Source organism: Mustela putorius, unplaced genomic scaffold (assembly GCF_011764305.1).
Source record: "Mustela putorius furo isolate JIRA1106 unplaced genomic scaffold, ASM1176430v1.1 tig00003909_pilon_pilon_pilon, whole genome shotgun sequence".
In the NCBI taxonomy this organism is placed as follows: Eukaryota; Metazoa; Chordata; class Mammalia; order Carnivora; family Mustelidae; genus Mustela; species Mustela putorius.
In genome coordinates, this window is record NW_025422057.1 from 24,602,388 (window position 1) to 24,629,023 (window position 26,636).

The window sequence follows — 26,636 nt, forward strand, 5'->3', positions numbered from 1 at the left end:
AGGCAGAAAGAACAAAGGACATATGGGCAAAAGCCTTATTTTGGTTTCCACAGGAAGGAGCAGACAGGTTTAGCATTAGTTAGTTTGGTTAATTTCCGCTGGTTCTAGGGCATGGGTGCTGGCCCTGGTTGTCTGATATTTGGTCCAGGGGTGAATAAGGTAGGGAAATGGCAACCCTGAGTTGGAGGTGAGGGCTCTGGATTGATTGGCTTGCCTTTGAGAGGTGGCTCCAGGTTGAGTGGTTTCCTATTTGTACCAATTGGTGGGTCTTGGAAGGGGCAGTCCCACCAGGGTCAGCAGGGCCACAGATGTCAAAGCATCAAAATACAAAAAATAACAAGACATAGTACATATGAGATGATAGTCCTCCCTTTCATAACACCTGTTGGAGGAGTACAATGAATGAGGACCATCGTGAAGAGTAGATCATTTTTTTAAAATCTGACATAGATTTATATGCATGTTCACACACAGGTAGATCTACTTCCCTAGCAGGACTTTGCTTAGACAATATCAAATTATGTAGAATTTGCTTAGGTTAAAATTAAAATTCTAAGTAAAATACTGCTTGAGCATATAAATGATGACCAAGGGATAGAGAGCCTAAAGATGACAATCTGGACTTTATATGTTGTCTTGTTTGGCCTATTGATGGATATCATTAGTTAATGTGCAATTTATTGCTGAAAAAAAAAATCTCATGGTGCTTCCTATGATTAAAAAAGTAACAAAACAGGGGTGCCTGGGTGGCTCAGTGGTTTAAGCCTCTGCCTTCAGCTCAGGTCATGATCTCAGAGTCCTGGATTGAACCCTGCATGGGGCTTTCTGCTCAGCGGGGAGTCTGCTTCCCCCCTCTCTCTGCCTGCCTCTCTGCCTACTTGTGGTCTCTCTCTCTGTGTCAAATAAATAAATAAAATCTTTTTAAAAAAAAGTAACAAAACATGGGACACTGAAAATGTTAAATATTTGTAAATGTTAAATAGAAAAGTAAATGAGATTTTACATCATAACAGTTTTGGTCATCACTTATTTCAGAGACTCATTTGAACACTGCATCTTCATGCCCATTTTTTGCATGGAATCTGAGTAAAATACTAACTTGTCTCTCATATATAAGTCCTAACACATCCTGTACAGTAAGTGAACAAACAGCATCTCCAGCAATAACGAACAAATGCTGGAGCCCTCTTTCTAGAAGTAAGGACATTTCCATCCATGGGTCATTAATCATGTGGACTTCTGACTCAAAACAAAGTAGAGCTTGAAACCTTGGTCCAGGACTTACTAACTTGTGACCTCAGGCACATAATAATACCCTCTCTAAATCATCTATAACAATGTGCCCAAAGATGGGGTCTGCAGCAACTGTAAACTTGTTAGAAATGCTTATTTTTGGTCCTTTCCCAAACTTTCTGAATCAGAATCTCTGTGATTGGGGCCCAGAAATCTGTTTTTAACAATCCCTCACCCATGCAGTACTGATATGTCTAAGGTTTGCAATGCCCTGGCATATTGCATGGGAGTGATGCTTCCTTCAGTGGCGGGTGGGGGTTATGAGGAACAAATATGACAGTGTGATTATGTATGGGAAGCAGTAAAATGCCTAGTATATTCTAAGGCTCCACCAGAACAATGGCTCTTCTGTACAGCGGCCAAGGCAGGTAGGTACAGAGGATGTGTAGGGTAAGGGTCCAGGGACAGTGTGAGAAGAGGTCACCTCAGAGAGGTCAAGAGGACTATCATGTCCGGGAGCCTATGAAAGGACTCACCTATCTAAGAAGTAGAGTCCTAATAACTACAGGGCACTGTGGAGAATTAGCCCCATATTTCTTTGTGTAGAAATGGTTAGGTATCTGGAAATAATGCTGCTAAAATGTGACTTTTTAAAATTGGATTTTGTAGTCCTTTTCTCTTCTTTTATTAATATAGGCGGCTTGGAGGAAACCTAGCCAATGACATTATCCATTATTCCCAGAAACTTTCAATTTCTCTGAGCAACACCATGAATGAGGAGAACGATTATTTAAGTATACAACAAGGACAGTCCTTGAATTTGGAATCAAAATCTGAACATCCAGTTGAGTTCCAATACAGCGTTTGTCCTTCCTTCCTTCCCCTTTTCCCTCCACCCCCTCTCTCTTCCTTTCGAAATCAGATATCAGTTTTCAAGGAGGAATGGGGGTGCCTGGGGGGCTCCGTGGATTAAGCCTCTGCCTTCGACTCAGGTCATGGTCTCAGGGTCCTGGGATGGAGCCCCACATTGGGCTCCCTGCTCAGCGGGGAGCCTGCTTCCCCCCTCTCTCTCTGCCTACTTGTGATCTCTCTGTGTCAAATAATAAAATCCTTAAAAAAAAAAAAAAAAAGGAGGAATGGATGGTGCAGGAGGGCAAGAGGATTTTTTTTTTTTTCTTTTAAGTGTAAAGACCCCAGGCAGGAAGAAAAGACTGAGATCCTAAGTACAAATGGCAGGGCCAGGCTTGATAGGCAGGAGCATGTGGTCTGCAATGACAGGAAGGAAGCAAAGAGTGATTTGGTGAATGTGTGCCCTGTCTGATCATTTTTGTTTTCTCAGTGAAAGGTGTGACTGACCTAAGGACAGACTGATATGAATTAAATTAATAAAATATTACATCTTGGGCAGGCAAAATTTTGGGTATTATTTTAAAAATGCAACAAGTGCAAAGAGATCCAAAGCAATTATATGAAGTGGAGTGGGAGGAAAAGCATTTTAATTTTAAGAAATGTCTGTCTTCTTCTAAGATAAATGAGACTATGAAGCCAAGCATTGATTCATCACAAGAGGAATTAGTCCAAGTTGATAACATAAAGGAAATTCCCTGGATACAACAAAAAAGTGAAGAGGTATTTATAAAACATAGGAGGACATTTGAAATAATGCTCCGTATTTGTGCCAAATAGATTAGTTTCCTATGAAAACCCATTGGAAAGTTAGAAAGTAGAATGAGATACCACTGGGCAGAACATTACATCATACAAGTGTAATAACTTTCCTGAAAGCAAACACCCTAATCTAGCCCAAGCTTTTAGATGAAGTTATTAGCTTTAGGAACAGTGCTTAAGCTAATATGAAACAAAACAAACATGTCTAGGGAAGCCAAAGTGAAGAATGATCAGATACTTCATGTCGGGGTGAATGTTGGGGGCTGTTGCAAAGTTGATTTGAAGAAAACAGGTGAACCAGGAACAGGAGAAAGGACATGGTGGCTTTAGATGTGCAGGAAAGTGACAAAACTAGCAGCTCGTGTCTGAATTTAGCTTGTTAGTTTCACTCAAGTTCCCAATAAAATAGCTGACTGGTTGCTTTTGTCAGCTATTCTCTATTTAATTTTTTCACTATTTATCTTCTTTCCTTTGGCCTTTGAAATGACATCAGTTGCAAGTTGCTTCCAGGGTCACTTGCACAGCAGCATTGGACTTAAGCAAGGCAGTGCAGGGGCAGTATTTCATGCACACTCCATATTCTTAGTCTTTACAAAAGTTGTTTCCAGAGAAGTACTACCTGTGTATCTGTGTACCTCTGTGTGCATCTATCTGCCTATCCGTCGTACAACTATAATTTCTCTTGCCTGCTTAAGTGATGTACTTGTTCCATTTCAGGCCATCAAAAATGAGGTGAAACGGTTTTCCAGAAAAAGGAAAGAGATAAAAACAGGAATCAAAGCACTTGCTAAAACTGTAAGTGGTGCGAATTCATAAATGAATATACTGGCCCTCGGTCTAAAATTCCTTTTTTGAACTTCATTTTATCCAACACCGCATGAGGAGCTGTACTCCTTTTTAGTAAGCTCGGTCTTCTGAAGTGCTGTAACATGGTGGAATCTGTCCCATTCCACACCATATGTAAACAGTGGTTTTCTTCTTGGGCTTTCTGACGCTGGGTCTCCCTTCTTTTTTTTTTTTTTTAAATACATATTTTTATCAAAGTTACATGTATACACTTTTACAGGTTAAATAATGAGTTATATAATTAAAAATAGTGTTTTTAAAACAGCACCTGCCCTACTTTTCTTCTCTATGATTCCTGTACTCCCGAGATAAGTGTTTTCAATTCTTTCATCATTTTTTTTGTTTGGGTATTTACCTTTATCTTTCTAAATGGTTTTTTTAATCCTGTTTTTTCTTGATATTTCTATTTTGGCACTAACTGTGGACTTCCCGGTATGGAAGATGAGTAGGTTCTTTTACACCCCTTCCCTACAACATACACATAAATCCGTATCAGTATGCACACTAGTAGAGTTACATAAATACTCTCAAAGCTGAGCCACATGGTATGTTATGATTACATTTCCGTTTTTACAATCATATTTTCCCTGGAATAATTGCCTTTGTTTTAGAGTAAGCCTTTCTATGTACCTACTCACTGATTTAGACCCTCTGAAAATGCTAAAAACTCTTCTTAACACAGTCAGATACCTGAGGTAGTCAAGCTGTCAGTGGTTTGTTTGTTTTTATGACCTCCTTTTCCATCTTCCAGCTCTAGTCTAAGCACCTTGCTCCCTAGACCAGGTACATGTCTGAGGGAGCATGAGTCCTAGGAACTCCTCTTGTCTATACGTCTGGGAAATCCTCTGCCCGCTGAGTTGGAGCCCCTCTTTCCAAGGCCCAATGCATTTTTCTTTGTTTTCTTGATGTACATCTTCTAGTAGTGTCCTAAGCAGGACTGCTGTGTTGTTGCCTGCTGGTAGCTGTGCTTCTGGAAAGGTAATGCAGTGTGGATGATGCCTGTCCCCTTAGAGTTCTACAATGCTTTGTCTCCGTTCTTGGGAAAGGGCATGTGGGAGGGATATTTTTGAAACTTGGCTTTTCTTAAAATTTCTTTATCCTACTGTCACACTCATTTGATAGCTTGCCTCAGTGTTCCTTGATTTTCCCTCAGAATTTTGAAGGCTTGCTCCATCATCTTCTAGCTCTCAGTGTTTGCTTTAGAGAATCCAGTACCTTTCTGATTCCCAGTTCTTTCTAGGTAACCAGGTTTTGTCTCTGCAAACTTACAGGATCCTTTATCCCAGCTGTTAGGAAATTTCACAATTATGTACCTTGATAGATTTGATGGATATTTTTGGTTTGCTGGTGCAGATATATTCCCCACCCCCACCCTTCTCAGCCCCAACAGGCTGGCCTTTGTGGATAGTATCAATGTGCTATCTTGTCTCTCGCTTCCGGCTGGGCATAGTCAGTGAGGAGCAGCGGCAGATCAGAGGGCAGGGTCTTTATTCCTTCAGTGGCCTCTTTGTAGTATTATGATTTGGCAGTGACAGCCAGCCCTTTCCTGCAACTACCGATCTCTCCAGGTTCCAGTAACTACTCCCAACCCTACGCTTCACACATAGGCGTAGTAATCACTTCTGTGTTGCTACCCTGAGATGCTTTATCATGCCTTGTTGGTTTCCTTTACCCTGACAATACTTTTATAAAAGTCCCTCTCCCCAGTTATCCCATTTGGGTGTGTCATCTGTTTTGTACCAGGACCCTAGTTCATTTGCTAGTTTTTGTCTTTCTTGAGTGCTAGACATTGGTGAGCACTTTCTATAAAAAATCTTTGTCCTTCAGTTCTGGGAAATGTCCTCAAATTTTTCTTTGGGAATTTCCTTCTCTTTGTTTGATTTTCCTTATTACTAATTGGGTTGACTATCCTCTCTTAACTCTAAGAGACCTTCCTCTTCTGTGAATTCCTTATTCATATCTTTTGCCTATTTTTCTATCATGTGGTTGGTCTTTTTCCTTTCGATTGGGGAGTTCTTTTTTATTTTTATTTTTAATTTATATTTGTCGTAATTAAGGCTAGTTAAGCTGTGATAATAACTAAACTCCAAAAATCGAGTGTCATAGGGATTGGAAGTTTATTAACTGGTCCTTAACTGCTCTATTCCATGCAGTTGTTCAGAGACGCAATGGAGGAGATCCTGCTGTCTTCAGCAACGCCTTCTGAGGTTGCCTTTTTTGAGCTCAACACAGTCAGCTGGGAGGGAGAACAAGCACAGAAGTGTGCAAGGGGAAAATCTAGAGCTGGCTTTACTATCAGGTTGAACCATGTGAAATCACAGTTTTATATGGTTCAACCTACAAATACTACAAATATTTTATGTCTTGTGCCTTACCTTTTACAATGTGCCTTTTAAAATGCAGAATTTATAAGTTATGATCCAAATGTACTGATATTTTATTTAGAGGTTTTGTTCTCTATATCTGATTTTAAAAAGGTCTTCCAAAGTCTCACAATTTTTTTTCTAATACTCCTTTTATTTCACCTGTAATTTATTTTCATGAGTGGTGTGAGGTATGGATCTAAATTTATTTTTTCAAATGACTAGCCCATTTCGCCTGTGCTTTTTATTGAATGTACCACCTTTTCTCCAATGACTTGGGAGTACTTCCTCTGTCAGTCCCTAGATTCCCATATATGCACTATTGTTTCTGGACTCTCTATTCTGAAATAGAGTATTGACCATTTCCCAGGAAAATTCCAAACTATTTTGATAGCTTTGATATCACATTATAAAATATTTTTATGCCTTGAAAGGTAATTCTCCCTTTACTCTTCTTTTTCAAAAAAGAAAAATGTTGGCCTTTTTAATGCACATTTCTTTTTCTTTTTTTTTTTTTTTTAAGATTTTATTTATTTATTTGCCAGAGACAGAGGGAGAGAGAGCGAGTGAGCACAGGTAGACAAAGAGGCAGGCAGAGGCAGAGGGAGAAGCAGGCTCCCTGCCGAGCAAGGAGCCCGATGTGGGACTCGATCCCAGGACCCTGGGATCATGACCTGAGCCGAAGGCAGCTGCCTAACCAACTGAGCCACCCAGGCGTCCCAACACATTTATTTTTCTATTTGAATTTTAAGATTGGTTTGTCAAGCTCAATGTAAAACTCTGATTTGACTCTGAGAATACATTGCTTACCTTTGATTTGGGTAAGAATTTATTTGCTATTTCTGAAAGTTTATATACACAGAATATATATAAAAATATATGATATAAATCTTTAAGATATTTTATTTAAACTCAATCTAGTTAATACATAGTGTATTATTAGTTTCAGGGTGGAATTTTGTGATTTATCAGTTGCATCTAATGCCCAGCACTCCTTACATCAAGAGTCCTCCTTAATCCCCATCACCCAGTTATCCCATCCTTCCCCCAACCCCCCTCCATCTACCCTCAGTTTGCTTCCTAGAGTTAAGAGTTAAGAGTTTGCCTCCCTCTCTGTTTTTAAAATTAAACAAACAAACAAAATAATACATAAATAAATATTTTTATGTATTACTTTATTTATTTATTTTAAATATTTTATTTATTTATTTGACAGAGAGAGAAATCACAAGTAGGCCGAGAAGCAGGCAGAGAGAGAGGGAGAAGCAGCCTCCCCACTGAGCAGAGAGCCCGATGTAGGCCTTGATCCCAGGACCCTGGGATCATGACCTGAGCTGAAGGCAGAGGTTAACCCACCAAGCCACCCAGGTGCCCTCCCTCTCTGTTTTTATCTTATTTCATTTTTCTTTTCCTTCCCCTATGTTCAACTGTTTTGTTTCTTAATTTCCATATATGAGTGAAATCATATAATTATCTTTCTCTGACTAATTTCTCTTAGCATAATACCCGTTAGTTCCATCCATGCCATTGCAAATGGCAAGATTTCATTCTTTTTTAAAAAATTTATTAACATATAATGTATTATTTGTTTCAGGGTTACAGGTGAATCATCAGTCTTACACAATTCACAGCACTCACCATAGCACTCTTTAGATGGCTGAGTAGTATTCCATTGTATATATACAACACTTCTTTATCCATTCATCTGTTGATGGTCATCTGGGCTTTTTCCATAGTTTGGCTTTTGTGAACATTGCTGCTATAATCATGGGGATGCATGTGTCCCTTCAAGTCACTATTTTTGTATCCTTTGGATAAATACATAGAAGTGTAATTTCTGGGTTATACAGTAGTTCTATTTTTAACTTCCTGACGAAGTTCCATACTGTTTTCCAGAGTGTCTGCATCAGTTTGCATTCCCACCAACAGTGTTAGAGGGTTCCCCTTTCTCCATATTCTCACCAACACTTGTTGTTTCCTGAGTTGTTAATTTTAGCCATTCTGACCAGTGTGAGGTGGTATTCCATTGTGCTTTTGATTTGTATTTCCCTGATGCTCGTGATGTTGAGCATTTTTTTGTGCGTCTGTAGCCATTTGTATGTTTTCTTTGGAGAAATGTCTGTTCCTGAATTCTCTCCATTTCTTGACATCTGTTTTTTGGGTGTTGAGTTTGATACATTCTTTATAGATCATGGATAGTAGCCCTTTATCTGATAAGACATTTGCAAATATCTTCTCCCATTCCTTAGGTTGCCTTTTAGTTTTGTTGTTTCCTTTGCTGTGCAGAAGCTTTTTATATTGATGAAGTCCTAATAGTTTATTTTTCCTTTTGTTTCCCTTGCTTTTTGTTTAGCAAGAAGTTGCTGCAGTCAAAGTCAAAGAGCTTGCTACCTGTGTTTTCCTCTAGGATTTTGATGGATTCCAGTTTCATATTTAGGTCTTTCATCCATTTTGATTTTATTTTTGTATATGGTGTAATAAAGTGGTCCAGTTTCATTCTTCTACTTGTGGCTGTCCAATTTTCCCAACACCATTTGTTGGAGAGACCATCTTTTTTCCATTGGATAGTCTTTTCTGCCTTGTCCAAGATTAGTTGACCATAGAGCTGAGGGTCCGTTTAGGGGTTCTTTATTCTGTTCCATTGATCTATGTGTCTGTTTTTGTGCCAGTACCATACTGTCTTGATGATGACAGCTTTGTAATACAGCTTGTAGCCTGGAATTGTGATGCCTCCAGCTTTGGTTTTCTTTTTCAACATTACTTTGGCTATTCAGGGTCTTTTTTTGTTTCCATACAAATTTTAAGATTGTTTGTTCCAGCTCTGAGAATAATACTGGTGGTATTTTGATAGGGATTGAATTGAAGTGTAGATTGCTTTGGGAAGCATAGACATTTTAACATTTATTCTTCCAATCCATGAGCATGGGAAGCCATCTGGCCCTGGACTCTTGTTTGTTGGGAGATTTTTAATTATTGCTTCAATTTCCTTGCCAGTTATGGGTCTGTTCAAGTGTTTTCCTGGTTCAGTTTTGGTAGTTTGTATGTTTTTAGAAATGTATCCATTTCTTCCAGATTGCCTAATTTGTTGGCATATGATTGCTCATATATTCTCTTACAATTATTCACATTTCTTCCATATTGGTTGTGATCTCTCCTCTTTCATTCATGGTTTTATTAATTTAGGCCCTTTCTCTTTGCTTTTTGGTAAGTCTAACTAGGGGTTTATCAATCTTATTAATTCTTTCCAAGAACCAGCTCCTAGTTTCATTGATCTGTTCTCTGTTTTTTTTTTTTTAAGTTCCTACATCATTGATTTCTGCTCTAATCTTTATTATTTCTCTTCTCCTGCTAGAGTTAGGCTTTATTTATTGTTCCTTTTCCAGCTCCTTTGGGTGTGAGGTTAGGTTGTGTATTTGAGACTTTTCTTGCTTCTTGAGAAAAACTAGTATTGCTATATACTTTCCTCATAGGTACACCTTTGCTGCATCTGAAAGATTTTGAACTGTCATGTTTTCATTCTTATTTGCTTCCACATGTTTTTTTTTTAATTCTTTAATTTCCTGGTTGACCCATTCATTCTTTAGTAGGATATTCTTTAACCTCTATGTACTTATTGTCCTTCCAAATTTCTTCTGATGGTTGACTTCAAGTTTCATTGCACTGTGGTCTGAAAATATGCATGGTATGATCTCAGTCTTTTTGTACCAGTTCAAACCTGATTTGTGACCTATTATGTGACCTATTCTGGAGAATGTTCCATGTGCACTCAAAAAGAGTGTGTATTTTGCTGCTTTAGGATGAAATGCTCTGAAGATAACTGTTAAGTCGATCTGAACCAGTGTGTGATTCAGAGCCCAACTTTCCTTATTGACCTTCTGCTTAAATGATCTGTCCATTGCTGTGAGTGGGGTGAAAGTACTCTACTATTATTGTATTATTATCAATGGTTTCTTTAATTTTGTTATGGATTTGTTCATATATTTGGCTGCTCCCAAGTTAGGGGAACAAATATTTACAATTGTTATAATTGTTATATCCAAGAAGAAGTTCTGGGATAGACCCCTTTATTAGGAGATAGTGTCCTTCTTCATCTTTTATTACAGTCTTTGGTTTAAAATCTAGTTTGAGGTAAGAATGACTACTCCAGCTTTCTTTTTATGTCCATTAGCATGATAAATGGCTCTCCACCACTTCATTTTCAATCTGGAGGTGACTTTGGGGCTAGAATGAGTCTTTTATAAGCACATATTGATATGGGTCAGATACCCTATGCCTTTTGACTGGTGCATTTAATCTATTTACATTCAGAGTAATTATTGAAAGGTATGATTTTAGTCCCATTGTATTACCTGTAAAGTTGCTAATCCTGTTGATTGTCTCTGTTCCTTTCTGGTCTTTGTTACTTTTGGGATTTCTCTCTGCTAAAAAGGTCCCCTTTAATATTTCTTGTAGGACTGGTTTAGTGTTCACAAATTACTTTAGTTTTTGTTTGTCTTGTAAACTCTCTCTCTCTTATTCTAAATGACAGCCTTGCTGGATAAAGTATTCTTGGCTGAATATTTTCCCCATTTAGCTTGTTGAATATAGCATACTAGCCCTTTCTGGTTTGCCAGGTCTCTGCGGACAGGTCTGCTGCCAGCCACATGTGTCTACCCTTATAGGTTAAGGATCTTTTGTCCCAAGCTGTTTTCAGGATTTTCTCTTTATCTTTATAAATTGCAAACTTCACTATAATATGTTGAAGTATTGACCTTTTTTGGGGGGGGGCGGTTGATTTTGAGGGGAGTTCTCCATGATTCTGGACTTGAATGCCTGTTTCCTTCTCCAGATTAGGGAAGTTCTCAGCTATAATTTGTTTAAATAAGCTCTCTGCCTTTTTTTCCTGCTTTTCATCTTCTGGGGCTCCTGTAATACTTTATGGAGTCACTGAGTTCCCTAAGTCTGTCTTCATGGTCTAGTTTTCTTTCCCTCTTCTTTTCAGTGTCATTATTTTTCCATAATTTTATCTTCTCTATCACTGATTCACTTTTCTGATTCATTCATCCTCATTTTTATGGACTCCACTTAGGACTGCATTCAGTTATAGCATTTTTAATTTCAGCCTGACTAGACTTTAGTTCTTTTATCTCTGTAGTACTGGATTCTCTGGCATCTTCTATGCTTTATTCAAGCCCAGCTACTATCCTTACAATTGTTGCTTTAAATTCTTGTTCAGACATTTTACTTTTATGTGTATTGATTAAGTCTCTAGCCATCATTTCTTCCTATTCTTTCTTTTGGGGTGAATTTCTCCATCTTCCACAGTTCATTTTTCTGGTTTATAGATGTACAGCTTTCTTCTCTATAAGACTTCTGACCAGTTTCATAGATGTTCAGAATGATCCAATCTTTATCTCTCTGTGTTCCTCTGTGAGGAAGCAGGTTAGGGTCACCCTACTATCCACCATCTTACCACTCCCCCTATAATATAAATCTTACATATAATATGTATTATATAAATTTAATATTTATATGTAAATAAATATATGTCTATTCAATTAAAAATTCTTCAGTGACATTTTAGTCTAAAAGTGACTTTGTTTAATTTTGTTTTTAGGTTTCTTTTAGTTTTGGGTTTTTTTGCTTTTGTGAATGGAATATTTTTCTTTTACAGTTTCTTTTTATGTTCTTTCTTTTTTAAGATTTTATTTATTTGACAGAGAGAAAGAGAGAGAACAAGCAGGGAGAGTGGCAGGCAGAAGGAGAAGCAGACTCTCCACTGAGAAGAGAGCCTGATGCAGGGGTCAATCCCAGGACCCTGGGTTCATGACCTGAGCTGAAAGCAGAGGTTAACCAACTGAGCCACACAGATGCCCTCTATTGCATTTTCTAATTGGCTACTACTAGTATATATGAATGTTACTGATTTTATTTTTTATATTTGATCACCTTGCTAAATTCTCTTTTTAGTTCTGCTCTTTTGTCAATTGTTTCTCTTGGATTATCTAGGTAAACTATCATATCTTCTGGAAATCATGTCTCTTATTAATTTTTATGCTTCATTTATTTCTTGTCTTATGCCAAGGGCTTCTAATAGGATAGTGGTCATGAGAGTGGACATGCTTATCTTCTTCCTGAACTTAATGGGAAAGTTTCTAACTTTTAAGTGTGATACTTGCCTCAGCATCTGTTAGATATCCTTTCACAAGTAAAATTTCTTTCTATCCCTTGTTACTTAGGAGTTTTTATTGTGAATTTTGGTGCAAACTTTATCAAATACCCTATATTCCTCCCATAGACATTGGTCATTTTACACCAGATTCCATTTGCTAATATTTTGTTTAGTATTTTTGTATCTCTATCACAAGTAATATCGTTTTCTTGTACTTTCTAGTTATGATATCAGGCTTATACTAGTCTTAAGTGATTTGAGTAGCTTTTCCCCCTCCCCATGCTTTGGAACAGTTTGTATAAAGTGTGCATTTGGGGGGCCTGGGTGGCTTAGTGGGTTAAGCCTTTGCCTTCAGCTCAGGTCATGATCTCAGGGTCCTGGGATAGAGCCCCGTATCTGAGTGAGCCCCGCATCTGAGCTCTCTGCTCAGTGGGGAGCCTGCTTCCCCTTCTGTCTCTGCCTGCCTCTCTGCCTACTTGTGATCTCTCTCTCTGTCAAATAAATAAATAAAACCTTAAAAAAAATGAAGTGTGAATTCTCTTTTTGTTTTAAGATTTCATTAAAAAACAAAAACTCATACAAACATATAAAACCATCTGTGCCTGGTTTCTGTTACAGGAGTTGATTCTTTGTTTCAAGTTTTTCTGCAATAATTAATTTTGTCAGGTTTTCTATTTCTTTTTCTTTTGAAGTATAGATTTGATAAATTATGTTTTCTTAGAAAATTGTCTCATCTAGATTTTAAAATATATAAATGTGTATAATATTCTAATCTCAAGTCTTTCTGATTTTTCAGTTATAGCTTTCTATTCCTAATTGTATATTTATGCCTTTTATCTTTTTTTTTGTTCACACTTTATAATAGCATTTCTATTTTATTAATATGGCACAGTTGTGTTTTTATGGGACAGTTTTTATTGATGTGACTAGTATGATAAGAGAACATTATATATAATTTTATACCAATACATTTGACTCTTTTAGGGTTTTAGCAATTGAGAATTTTATTTGTTCTTCCCTAGTTCCATCAGGTTTATTTGTCCTCATTTTGTTACTTTTTTGAGTTGAGAACTTGGTTTATTTCCTATTGTTTTCCAATGTGTGAAAGGCTATAAATATACCTTTGAGTACCACTTTGACTATATTGCATTGATTTTGATAATTAATTTTCTAATCTTTCCTTAGTTGTAAACATTTGTAATTCCATTTTGAACACATCAACCAAAGATTTTCTTAGAAGAGTGTATGCATCTGTCTGTTTCCATTTTTCAGATTGCCTTGTATATTATTATAGATTGTTTTACATATCTTTTTTTTTTGCTAACTTTGAAATTTATTTCACTGTAGTCAGTAAATAAAACTTGTTGAAATTATCTTTTTAGCATTGTATCCAGTTGCTTTTTGTAACCCTGTAACTATTCCATGTGCATTGTAAAGAATGTTTTATTCTCTGGGGGGGGTTTTGTTTTGTTTTTTGTTTTTTAATTTCCTATTAGATCAATCTAATTGTGTCAAGTTCTTTATATTTATGTTTCTGCTATTTGAACTGCTATTTTCTAGGATTTGATTAGCCGTGTGTCAATTTATCCTTGTATTTCTATCAATATTTATATTAGATGCCCAAATGTGCATAAGAGAGCCCCTCAATAAATTATTCCTTTTATCCTAATGAAATATCTGTCTTTTTCTCTTTTAATGTTCTTAATCTACATTTTGGTTTTTATATTAACTTTTGCTGTATTAATTTTTTTGCTATGTATTTCACTTACTTATATACCTTTTTCCATTCCTTTATTTCCAACTTTCTTTTGTCTGGTAATTAATATACAACTGGATTGGTTTTGTAAATCATGTCTGAGCTTTTTAATAGGTGAGTTTAGGCACATTTATTGTGATTATTGATATGCTTAAAATTATTCCATTTTATTTTTGGTTTTCTATTTAACATATTTTAAACTTATTTCTTTTCCCCTTTTTTCTATCTTCTTGGATTGTTCATACTTTTTTTTTTATTATTGTTCTATTTTTCTTTACTATTTTGGAAGTCATAATTCTATTTCTATCTTTAAGATTCTGACTCACATACTTGACTTTCTATTTTTCTGTGTGATCTGGTGCCTTCCTAGTCCATGGAAGAGCACAGCAGCACTGATGTCACCTGGAATCCTAATCCCATCCTGAATGTCCTGAATCAGAATATGTTCTTTAATAAGAGACCTCCAGGTAATTTTTGGCACATTAAATTTGGAGAAGCTCTGGTTTAGAGTGTATCATACCATATTCACTCTTCATATAAGACAAGACCCTCCGTGTATTATTATTAGTTTTTACTTTTTTAGCTTCCTCTGTTTCCCTCACCTTCTCTTAATAATATCATTTGGAATGATAGCTCTAAATTGCTAGTTTTTAAGACTCTTAAAAACATGTCAATCTTATTTGGATTTAAGTCTTTCTACCCAACCTCCTCTGTATTAAGTACATCCTTAATAATCCTCTCATAGGTATGGGTATTGGTGAACTTTCTGAGCCCCTGACTGTCCATAAATTTTATCAGCCTTGCACATGAACTATGGCTTAATGACTATAGAATTACAGATTCAAGGTTTTTCTTCCCCTGAAAAATTTGATCCAAAACTATCAATCCAGTGTATTTTTGCATCCAGTGTTGCTAAGGTGGGTCTTCTATGAGACAGATTCTTCTACTTGGCAAAATTCTTTTCCGCTTTAGAAATGTTTTGGATTTGGTTCTTAAATTTCACAACATTTCTGTGTCTAGACCTGGCCCTCATCCACACTGGTTATGCCCTTTCAGTCTCGAGTGTTGATGCTATATTATGTCTTCGAAAATTCTCTCATCATTTCTTTCAACACTGTGGCCCCTATTCTCTTTATTCTCTTCTTCTGAAGTGCATTTATTAGCGGTCCTTCAAGATGTGTCATACAAGTAGCTCCAGTTTGCTTTCACACTTTCTCTTTATTTATTTATTTTTTGTTTATACTTGGTAGAATTCTTAACTGATTCTTGCAGATCACTAATTATCTTCAATTGTGTCCATCCTATTCATCCTATTCATCCTGTCCATTCAAATCTATTGAATTTTTTTTGTTTCAAAGATCAAACTTTTAAGTTCTATAATCTCTTGATTCTTTTTTTTTGAGATACAATTATTTTTGCATCCCTAGTTAATGTGAAATTCCACTTCTGTTTAACTAACTCTCTCTGTTTGTGTAACAAGTCTTCTGTTTATTGAATTTATTGTCTCTCTTCAATGGTCTTATTGTTCCCCAAATATTAGTTGTCTATTATTATTTTTACTATTCTATGCTTATCTTTAAAATGGACACACTCCATTGTAATTCCACCACACCAGCTGAACCTGCTTGGGAAGATGTGTAGGAGTGTGACTTCGGCAGGTATTCTGGTCTAGTCAAATGAGAAGGGGTGGGTGGTATTGGGAAGTGGCTTGGCCACCTATCTTATGGCAGGGGGAGATGTTCTCTAATTTCTTCTAGCCACTAGCACACTCCTTGTCATTGTCTTGTCCTTGTCTCCCACCCAGATATTCATTCCAGTTCCCTCCACTTGGCAGCAAACCCTTATGTTGTCATTGCTGGGCCCCCGGGGAGTTTTATCAAGTGGCAGTGCAGATACATACAGTTTCTGTTGCCTGTTTCCGATATAGTACCCCAACTAATCACTCTGCCAGTTACTTCTAGTTTACCCCGCGCTCCTATATCTGGTGTAGCTTCTGCATTTTCTCAAGTATTGTCTCGTGGGCACTTGGGGCTATCATGTATTATTTGGATCCATCTGATTTTCACCTTTTAGATGTTATAGTTTCCATGGTACTAAAGGATACTTTTTTTCCTCATAATTATAATAATAGATTTATTTATTTATTATACATGTCTTTCCTCTTAATTTATGGATTGAAGCAGGAAAAGATGATTGTAAAGCCCATTCTTAGTCAACCATTTTGAAATTGAAGTCCTAAATTTTTCTATTATATTTTCTGAATTTTTTTGTTGATTTGTAAGAGCTCTATGTATATTGAAGATAATACTTTGTCATATATGTTACAATGTATATCCTTTGTCCCTGAATTTTCCAAAGTTATAAACTTTTAAAGATAATTTTTAAGGTAATTTTTATTTTAGAAATGTTCAAATATGTAGGAAAGGAGAGAGAATAATAAAATAATAAATCCAGTGACCAATATTATTTCATCTACACCCTTACCCACTATCCCTTCTCCTGATCATTTTGAAGTAAATCTCCTGATCATTTTGAAGTAAATGATATCATATCATTTCATCTTTAGTTAAGTTTGTACCTCTAAAAGACAAGAACTCTTTTCTTTTTTTTTTAAAGTAGGCTCCACATCCAACATGGAGCCCAGCAGGGGGCTTGAGCTGACAACCATGAGATCAAGACCTGCACTGAAATCATGGGTCAGATGCTTAGCTGACTGAGCCACCCCCAGGCCCCAAAATATGAACTCTTAAAACATATAACCACAATACCACCAGCACACCTAAATATCAATAATTCCTTAATTTCATTCAATGAAGTGATGAATTTTTAAATTTTTCTTGTTTTTTAATTAATGAGTTTTTAAGGATTAAATCTGAAAACTTAAATGACCACAATAAACCCATAATCTAATGCTTTACTTGATAGTTACACTCAGATAAACAAAACATCTCTTTTTTACTGACTTCTGTCTAAAGAGACTCAGAAAAGCATGTCTATAAAGTTTAATTCTTTACTTGTCATCATTCTTTCTTATTTGAAAAATTCAGGTTCTGGCTATGATGGAAGAAAATGAAACAGTCGATAATATTGCAAAATTAGACCAAAAGGAATTTGGCCTAGATCTTGAAGAACTGGAAAGGCTTCATGATGAAAATGAGGAAGAAGTGGCAAAGGTATTGAAAAATCTAATTGAAATATAATTAAAGAAGTAAAAAGAAAATGAGAAGGAGAACTTTTCTAGGATAATGTGAACAAAACCTAGTGCATATAAATGCAGTGAGTCAGAGAATTATTAAGTTTGGGAGTTGGAGGAGGGCACCTGAGCGGCTCAGTTGAGCATCTGCCTTTGGCTCAGGTCATGATCTCAGAGTCCTGAGATTGAGCCCCACATCGGACTCCCTGCTCAGTGGGGAGCCTGCTTCTCTCTCTGCCTGCTGCTTCTCTCACTTTTGCTCTCACATAAATAAATAAAATCTTTATAAAAAATTGCAGGGGGATAGGAGAAAGAGGAGTGTCTAGGCCTGCCACACATCTGATGTTTGTCTCTCCTTCATGACTTTTGTTCCAACCATCTTCCACCATACGTTTAAACATTTTTAGAAATCCTCTCAGCCACCTTATGCCAACTTTGGACCTTCCAGTTTAGTGAGCCTGCCCTTTCTTTCTTTCTTTCTTTCTTTCTTTCTTTCTTTCTTTCAGATGTGCTCTACACCCAGCATAGAGCCCAATGCAGGGCTTGAACTCATGACCCTGATATCAAGACCTGAGCTGAGATCAAGAGTTGGACACTTAACTGACTGAGCCACCCAGGCACCACTAGCCCTTTCTTAATGACAGTTGATATCTTCTTCTCTTTATTTACTGACTTTTCCACCCTTTGAGCATCATCTACTCTATGGCCACCCTTAAAATAGAGAAGATTAACAATTAGCATGTTCCCTATGTATCTTCTCTCATCTATGCTAGTGATTCCAGGTCTTATGGCCATCAAATAAGGTAGTTTTAATAACTTCATCATCATCATGCATTTTCCCTCTGGCTTCATTTCGTTGAGTATGGCATCCACAAAAGAATTTCAAGTATTTTCTGTCCAGTTTAGAGAAAAGTATAAACTGAAACCTTCAATTTCTCGGATACTATACTTCTATTACTATAGCCTTTGTATCTCTTTCTGGTGGTGACATTACACTGTTTACTTGAATGGATTTTTTTTTTAAGGTAAAAGTCCTAATTATGTTTTTACACACCGAATGTTCTTAAGCTACCTTTTTCTCAATCTGCACATCATATTTGATTTTTTGAGTGTGCAAGTATAAAAACACTTTTTTCTAAACAAGAGAAAGAAATATGGTTGGATTCAAAGGCATTTAAGTGAATTATAATTGGTTAAACAACTGCATCAAAAAGAGGCTGATAATTTGATGCCTGTAGCAGAGAAGCTTCCAGTCATGTGCTCTCCTGTTAAACATGTTAATTAGTTAATTAAGATCTAGAAATGAGGCATATTTGTCAAATTAGTGAATGATGTGAGGCTGAGAATGAAAGGGAACAGACTGGATAACAGAATCAGGACCAAAAGGACCTTAACAGACACAAAGAGGTAAAATTTACCTTAAGGAGGTAAAATTCGTCTATCTATTCATTCATTCTGCAATGTTTATTAAACACCTCTTACATGCCAGGCACTATTGTCAGTGCCTTGAATACAATGACTGAGTCATATAGATTCTGCCCTCATGGGGCTGATCTGGCGAAGACAGACCCTAAATAAATCTCTCTATATTGCATGATGTAAACTGAATTCTGTGATAGATGTGGGGCATCTACTTCTGTGATCAAAGACAGTTGAAAAAGGTGACCTTTCATTTGGAATTCAAAAGGAGAGGAGTTAACTATGCAAAGAGTTGGGGGAAGAGAATGGCAGACTAAGGAAGCACCATGAATGAAGGCCCTGAGGCAGAAATGGAGAAATCTAGGAACAGAAAGGCCAGAAGGGCAATGGCACAGTGGACAGAAGGACAATAGCACAGTGGACAGGAGAGAGCTTCATAGAATGAGGTGGGAGCAGAGGCCAGCTCTAAAGACCTTGTACATCACAGTAAAGAATTCGGCTTTTGTTACGGTCAACAGAAAGCTATTAGAAATGATCCCCAACAATGTGAATGCAACTAGAGGGTATTATGCTGAGCAATATAAGTCAATCAGAGAAAGATAATTATCATATGATCTCTCTGATATGAGGAATTTGAGAGGCAGGATGGGGTGTTATGGGGTAGGGAAGGAAAAAATGAAACAAGATGGGATCTGGAGGGTGACAAACCATAAGAAGACTCTTAATCTCATTAAAAAAAAATGTGGGGGCGCCTGGGTGGCTCAGTGGATTAAAGCCTCTGCCTTTGGCTCAGGTCATAATCTTAGGGTCCTAGGATCGAGCCCCACATCGGGCTCTCCAGAGAGCCTGCTTCCCTTCCTCTCTCTCTGTCTACCTGCCTCTCTGCCTACTTGTGATCTCTGTCAAATAAATAAAATCTTTTAAAAAAAAAATGTGGATTGCTGGGTGGTGGTTGGTTTATGGACATTGAGAGGGTATGTGCTATGGTGAGTGCTGTGAATATGTGTAAGACTGATGATTCACAGACCTGTACCCCTGGGGCAAATAATACATTACATGTTAATAAAAATAATTTTTAAAAGAAATGATCCCATTTTATTATTATAATAAATAGGCACCAATTTAGAGGCTTTTTTGAATGTTATTTATTTTAATGGTTACGCCCATCCCAAAAGGTAGGTTGTTGTTGTCCTGACTTAAGGAAACTAAGGAATTAGACCTAGAATCACTTGGCTAAGGTCTTATAACTTGAATAAAAGCCACGAAGCATTCCCAGTCTGCCTACTAGGGCTTTTCCCCTTTGACCTGGGCTTCACCCAAACCTGGAATGCCTCCTCCCATTCTGGTACCAGGTTCTCCTAAAAGCTTCTCAGCTTGACCACTCTGCAATGAGTTTGGGCTGGATACCTACCCCCTCACTCTAACGTTGCTTCTCCCTCCAAGCTCAGGTGTGACCGTTCATCCGCGCAAACCTGCTCCTCTGGCCTGTTGACCTACAGAACACTGATAAACCCACCCTGATTACCCCCACCCCATGCCTCTGCTCCAGATGCTTCTTGCTGCTTACCAAATTCCTGCATATTTCCCCAGAAGCCTTCTTAATCCTCTGAGGCAGTCTTTGGGACAGAGAAAGACTCTCCATATAGTTATTTCCCCAATATTATTACCTTTGTTAGAGCTCTGGACTTTAAAGAAGTATCGGTCTCAGATTGGATGTGATAGTGAAACCAGATGGTCCAGCACAGAACAGTGTTAGCAGATGGCACATACCCAGGCACATTTGGAAGAGAATACTAGTCCCTGGGAAGAGTCAGTGGATCCCAGTCAGGGACCCCAGTCCTAAAGGGAGAAGAATATTAGTTAGCCCTGGTCAGGATCTCAACCATAGGAGAAAGACCAAAGCCCAGTAATGATAACCCGGACACAGAACTAGGGACCAAGTCTGGAGGGGTTGATCAAATAACCTCAGCAGTGGAGAGGAGAGGGCAGGGTAGGCTGGGAATCAGACAGGTTCTGACAACTGACAGGCCAAAACAGCTGTTTATTTAAGGAAAAAATAATTTAAAACTGTATTAGCCATTAACTCAATGGATAAAAAAGAAATCAAATACAAATTAAAACAAAGCCTTTGATCAGACAGTGAATAAAAGAAACATGAATGATTGAATGAACAAATAAGACATTTTCTAATCCGGGAGATATTATTCTTAACTAGTTTGCTGATAATTCTGCCAACAAAGAGAAATGCAAAAGAGGTTCTGAAGTGGATCCTAAGGACTAGCAATTGTTGGTCCTCACTTTCATATTAGGTCTTTCAGCAAACTCCATTAAAACAAGAACTCCTAATCACTTAAAGATCAAGCAGTTGGCTTACTTAAGCGGATAAAACCAACTAAGGTAACATATGTTTCTAAATGAAAAAAGGTCAAGCATATGATCCCTTTGAGTCACGGAGCATTTAATTATGGTAGACATAAATAATAGAAGAATTAAGTGGCCCCCAAGACAGAGGTCACAAACTGGCACTTCAAATATGCATTGACAAGAATTAAGCCAACATTTAGATATCTGGTAGTTTCATTAAAAATACATATTTTTAAACTTCTCTAATAAAACAGGAAGATCTGGCATAGTGGGTTTGCTGCCCAGCCCTGCACCAACCCACCAGACCTGTGATAGTGGGCATTTTAGCTGTCCAGTCCACCATGCAATTGGCCTCATACCACCTTGGCTCATGTTTAGCACCTGCCTGCCTTTAGAGGTTTCTGTGTTGGCACCCTGGTCCTCTAGGAAGGAAATTCCAAGCCTCCAGACTAAACTTTAGGAAAGGTCCTTGAGACAGGAAAGTGTCCCCAGGTGCATCTCCCAGCACAAGGCAGTTCCGTGTAATGGGGAAAGAAGACAGCCACTAAATGTGCAGCCATGACTGATTAGTGAATTTGCAATTCAGATTATTTTTTAAGAAGCTACATATTTGTGCTCATTGTTTCCCTTCATCTACGTTCTGCAAGATAAGAAAGGATGCAGAGATGCAAAACCTCGCCAAGGCCTATTTGGCTGAACTTATTAAAGAAGAATGCTGGAATTCGATGGCTGTGAAAGGTCGAGCTCTTAAGGTAACAGACATAATTCCAGGTAACCACACCTTAGCCAATGAGAACTTTCATTGAAAGTCTCATGGCAGAAAGATTTTTAAATAATTTTAAGAAGATTCACACATGGAAAAACATTCAGAGCATCCTCACCCTCCCTGTACTAAATTCCACGAACTCACGCCCCCATCTCTCTTGTTTTCTTTCTTCCCGCTCTGCTCATTCCCTGTGCACTTCCAAGCCACCATCTCTTAAGATTTCCTTTCCTCTGTGAACTACCTGCCTCTGCTCTTCCTATCTGTCCCTTCCAAAAGGCCACCTCAATCACATTCACACAGATTGAAAACTAGATATAATATTGCTCACAGTTCTACCTGTGCCCTCTAAACATTTGGGTTATTAATGCTTTTTCATTGAGATTCCTCCCAACACAATTTTCTTCTTTGTGTAGGGGGATCAGAAGTCCCAGTTTATGCTGGTGGTCCTTAAGTAACTATTAAGAACACCCTTCTCACTTTCAAATCTGCCCCCCCCCCACCAATTTGGATAATGAAGTATATAGCCGCACTACATATCTGTGATTGAGTATTGCTCTTAAACAGGGTTTTGTAAGACTGGCATATTTGGGGCTGGATAATTCTTTGTTGTGGGGGCTATTCTGTGGATTTTAGGATGTTTTGGCCTCTAGCTACTAGGCCCCAGTAACATCCAAAATTCCCATTAGTGAAAATCAAATGTATCTCCAGACATTGCCAAATGTTCCTGGAGGGCTGGGGAGAAGGAGGGGAACAGGGCAAGCAAAATCACTCCTAGTTGAGAACCAGTGTTCTAGAAATAAATCCTTCACAAAAGCTTAGTAATTCTACCCAAAGTTTACACCAATACTAATGGTGTACATTGTTTTATTTTAGAGAAAGTTTCCACTGTCAATTCCACTCATGCATGATGACCTATGAATTAATTTTGGTCAGGGATATCCCTCACTCCAACTCTGATATGCACAGTTGTACTACAAATGAATTTATTTCATCTTGCCTTTTTTTTTCCCAAGTGCTTTCACCTGCCCTACGTAGTTGAGAACTTTCCAATGAAAGAGCGCACGGAAGAAGAGTTGAAAGAATTAAAGAGAGTTTTGCGGCAAAAGAAGATTGAAACAGAATGTCTTAAAGTACAATTTTAAATATATATGTGTTTAATTTTAGGATCTCCATACAGATTTGAGTTAGGATACAACTCAAGATAATTTATATATTATTTATATTTTCATTTCTTGTTAATTGTAGAATATATTTTAATAAATATAGGAACTAAATCTACATAATAAATCAAGACACCTATAGTCCTATACAATACTAGCTAGCCCTCAAATAAGAGGACATAATTTTTAAAAATTAGATATAGGGTTTTGTTCTTGCTCTGGTCAGAACTGGTCTTCATCTATCCTACTCTTTTTATCTTCTTGTATCACGAGGCATTATATTTTTAAATAATTGACCAAAGATTAAGTAGTATCTGTTTTGGTGGAATTATGGTTTTCCTAGAGCAATTCTAGCTGTTTGTTTGTTTGTTTGCTTGCTTGTTTTAAAGCAGCAATCTCTATCAGATCTCTAGAAAAACATTGCCCCATCAATGTAGTTTTGGCCAGAACCTTGCATCCATTTTTTTTTCTGAAACATAAAATGAAGGCATATTTCAAGTCTTCTTAACCTACACTCACCAGTCCTCTGTGAATAAGTTTCTTTGTAAACATGAACAGAAGGTATATTTTTTAATGTTTATGTTCCAAGAAAAACTCAAGATATTTATAAGAAACTGTCATCCTGACAGAAAGATAAATATTACATACTATCAAGGACAATTTTTACTTTCTTGACTTATCTGCACTTTGTCAATTTCCAAAGCTAAAATCTCTTCTGAATCAGTTTCAGGATCTATCCATAACTTTGAATTCAGTTGTTGGCAAGACAATTTAACACCTAAAATGACTGAAATATTTAAGTTGTCGCAAAATTGCCCTTTAGAGAATTCTTATTATTGCATAACTTTCGTGTCACCTTTTTCTATATTTAGGTACGGAAAGAAATTATAGAGGCGCAGTCTGCAATTACCTTGGCCAAAAAGCATCATGAAGAGGAGGATGAAGAAGAAGAAGAAGAAGTGGCAGTAAAAAATCCCAACTTGCCCAATTACCTGCTTGGCAGTCTCAGTACTGATTTTGGCGTACAAGCCTCTTTCTTGTCAAGCCAATTGGAACTTCATTCCCGAGAGGAGAAAATCAACCAAATTATATTACTGAAAGTGGGTGAATTTTTTCTTTATCCTCTAAAATCTTTAAAAGTCCCTATGAGGCATCTTGCAAAGGCTCAAACTTAAGTCTAATGCTAATTTATGATGTATTTAAGGTACATAGAGAAATATCCAGTGGCTAGTATGTCCATGTTCTTCAAAAGGAACTTGTGTACAGGAGTTACTTTCATCTATCTGGACTGGGTTCTATGATAACAGGTTTTCCAAAGAATACCTACCCTGGCTGACACCACAAACTTTTCTTCTGCTTAGATCTTCAGGAAGCTCAAAGATAGAAGAGGTTCTCGAATGCCATCTTGTAGGTAAATCAGATGTCCCTTAGGACCTCCTTGTAAGATCAAGACATGATTGCTACATATCCCCTCAACCTGGAGAAATACAATTTCCTCTCTAAGACTTCCATAACTTCTCTTCTGGGATTCAGGAATAAGGTGCAGCATTCCCCAAGCTCTAAGCTCCTACTCCTTACTCTCCACTGAACGAGTCGGTCTCAGAACACAGCTGTTTATGCCTACCAGAAGTTTTTGAAATTTCGGTGACAGATTGCACCAATGTGGATGGTTCTAGATGTAATGTTGGCTCTTCCTATTCCTGAAAGTCCTCCAACCGTATCTGCCATTTGAGTTCCAGCCTCCTACCTGCTCTCTCTTGCTATTGTTTTTCTTTTCTTCTCCTCCACCCCCTGAAATTCCTGTGCATTTCTATCCAAAACTGTTTCGTTATCTCTCTTGTGGCTCAGCTTTTGCTGACCCACACCCTCAGTGCCTCACCTTTCTGCTGTTCTATTAAGACGTTTTCCTATAAGCAGGTTAATCTCAGCCCAAGAGAGATTCTCTTGTCCGCTGTTAAGATCATTTTTCTACCTGCTTTAATGGTTTCATCTTCAATAGGATAGATATATAGACTGAATCTGATGGTAAAATAAAGACAACTTTGAATTGACCATCATCCCGCTCACCCGCGCAGGTGGGAGCAGTCCATTCGGACCCACTGCCATCTGGACAACTGGCTGATGCAGCTAGCCAGCTCAGGTCCCCTTCCTAACTGAGAATGATATGACCATACGGAGGAAGAATATTGTGTGTGGTGGTGCTTTTCTGGGAAATTCTCTAAACAACCTCTATAGGCCATCCTTTCCTTAACACATCTCCCCCAACCAAGGTTTCAAAGAAAAGCCATTTCCCAATTTAAATATCACGTATCACTTTTTAAATATTTTATGATGGGGGGAGCCTGCTTCCTCCTCTCTCTCTGCCTGTCTCTCTGCCTACTTGTGATCTCTGTCAAATAAATAAATAAAATCTTAAAAAAAATTATTCCTAAATATTTTATGATGGATTTTTTTCTTAGAACATATACAAAAATTGAGAGAATAACCCAAAGAGTCTCCAAGTATCCATCATCTACTTCAGCATCTATCAGCATACCTGTATAACTGAGTTACAGCTTCCATTTCGGGAAGTAGATTGTGATATAACGGTTATGCCATTGCCTTAATCCTACCCCTGGTAGGAAGCCACTGTGGATCACTGAACTAATCAATGACTTAATATAAACTAAAATATAAAGTATTTTAGAAATATTAACTTCCTAATGATTTCTAAATTGATTTTGGAAGGAAAGTAAAGCCGTGGGACCTCGTTACTAGTCATGACCTATAACATGGCATGTGTTCTCAGTGTCACGTTGGTATTTCAGGATGTCATTTACAAGGTAAAAACTGCTTTCAACCGTGAGTTTGATGCTGCATATAAACAAAAAGAGTTCGAAGTTGCACGTGTGAAGGAAAGAAATGTAAGAATTCGAGAAATTATTTTAGATCTAGACTTAGAAGAAGTGATCTGGCAACCAGAATTTGATGATTGTGAGAAGCCAGAGAGAACCCTCGTTGTGGAAAACAAAGAGGTACTGGCTAGCTGTGCTATCCCTTCCCTTTTCTCTCAGGACATTTTCCCACATCTTTCCTACTCATCTCCTCATGTGCGCTACTGGAAGTGACTGTATCAGGTGGTATCCTTGGTCACAAGAAACAAAAACAATTGACATTGCCTTAGCAATAATGAGAATTTCTTTTGGAATCCTGTGGAATCTAGGGAAGATTAGGAAACCTAGAAAGAAACAGGGAACCAAAGACCGGAATCCTGCGGGGAGTCAAGAAGTCCACTTTCTTTATCTCTTAGCTCACTTCTCTCTGCATTTCGCTTTTAGCAGTTTCTACTTTGTTTCTCCTTACTCAAGTAGATAGCTGGTCCAAACGAGAATCTCTCAGTCCTAATTCCACATTTGGGTAGGAAGACTTTCCTTGACCCAACCTAGGTCCAGTACCTATATCGGAAAAGGTTGGATCACATTGTAGAAGAGAGCGTGATGAAGCTCCAGTAATTATCTGGGTCATTAAGGCAGTATGGATCCCAGAGAAAGGGGCCTCAATGGTTAGTTAGTCTTTTTCTTTTTAGGAGAGAGTATGAGGCAGGGGCAAGGGGCGGTGCTGTGGGAGAGGGAGAGAAAGAATCTTAAACAGGCTCCATGACCAGCCCAGGGACCAACATAGGGCTCAATTTCACCACCCTGAGATCATGACCTGAGCAGAAGTCAGGAGTCCGTTGTT

At 37.7% G+C, this 26,636-nt stretch overlaps 1 protein-coding gene across 8 annotated transcripts in view; it reads left to right on the forward strand.

The window, feature by feature from the left end:
* The window catches only part of CFAP43 (cilia and flagella associated protein 43), a 103,665-nt gene that overhangs the window by 46,124 nt on the left and 30,905 nt on the right, over positions 1-26,636 (forward strand). For 4 of the 8 annotated variants that reach the window (XR_006603133.1, XM_045068527.1, XM_004749308.3 and 1 more), the window contains 8 exons: positions 1,930-2,077; positions 2,761-2,862; positions 3,619-3,696; positions 17,065-17,190; positions 21,641-21,745; positions 22,773-22,889; positions 23,792-24,019; positions 25,727-25,933. Coding sequence is in view for 7 of the 8 variants with exons in the window: in XM_045068527.1 (XP_044924462.1) it covers positions 1,930-2,077; positions 2,761-2,862; positions 3,619-3,696; positions 17,065-17,190; positions 21,641-21,745; positions 22,773-22,889; positions 23,792-24,019; positions 25,727-25,933 (1,111 nt within the window). In the remaining variant the exon portion in view is untranslated. The remainder of the gene's footprint in view (positions 1-1,929; positions 2,078-2,760; positions 2,863-3,618; positions 3,697-17,064; positions 17,191-21,640; positions 21,746-22,772; positions 22,890-23,791; positions 24,020-25,726; positions 25,934-26,636) is intronic. The other 4 variants (XM_045068526.1, XM_045068524.1, XM_045068528.1 and 1 more) reach the window with 4 other exon arrangements.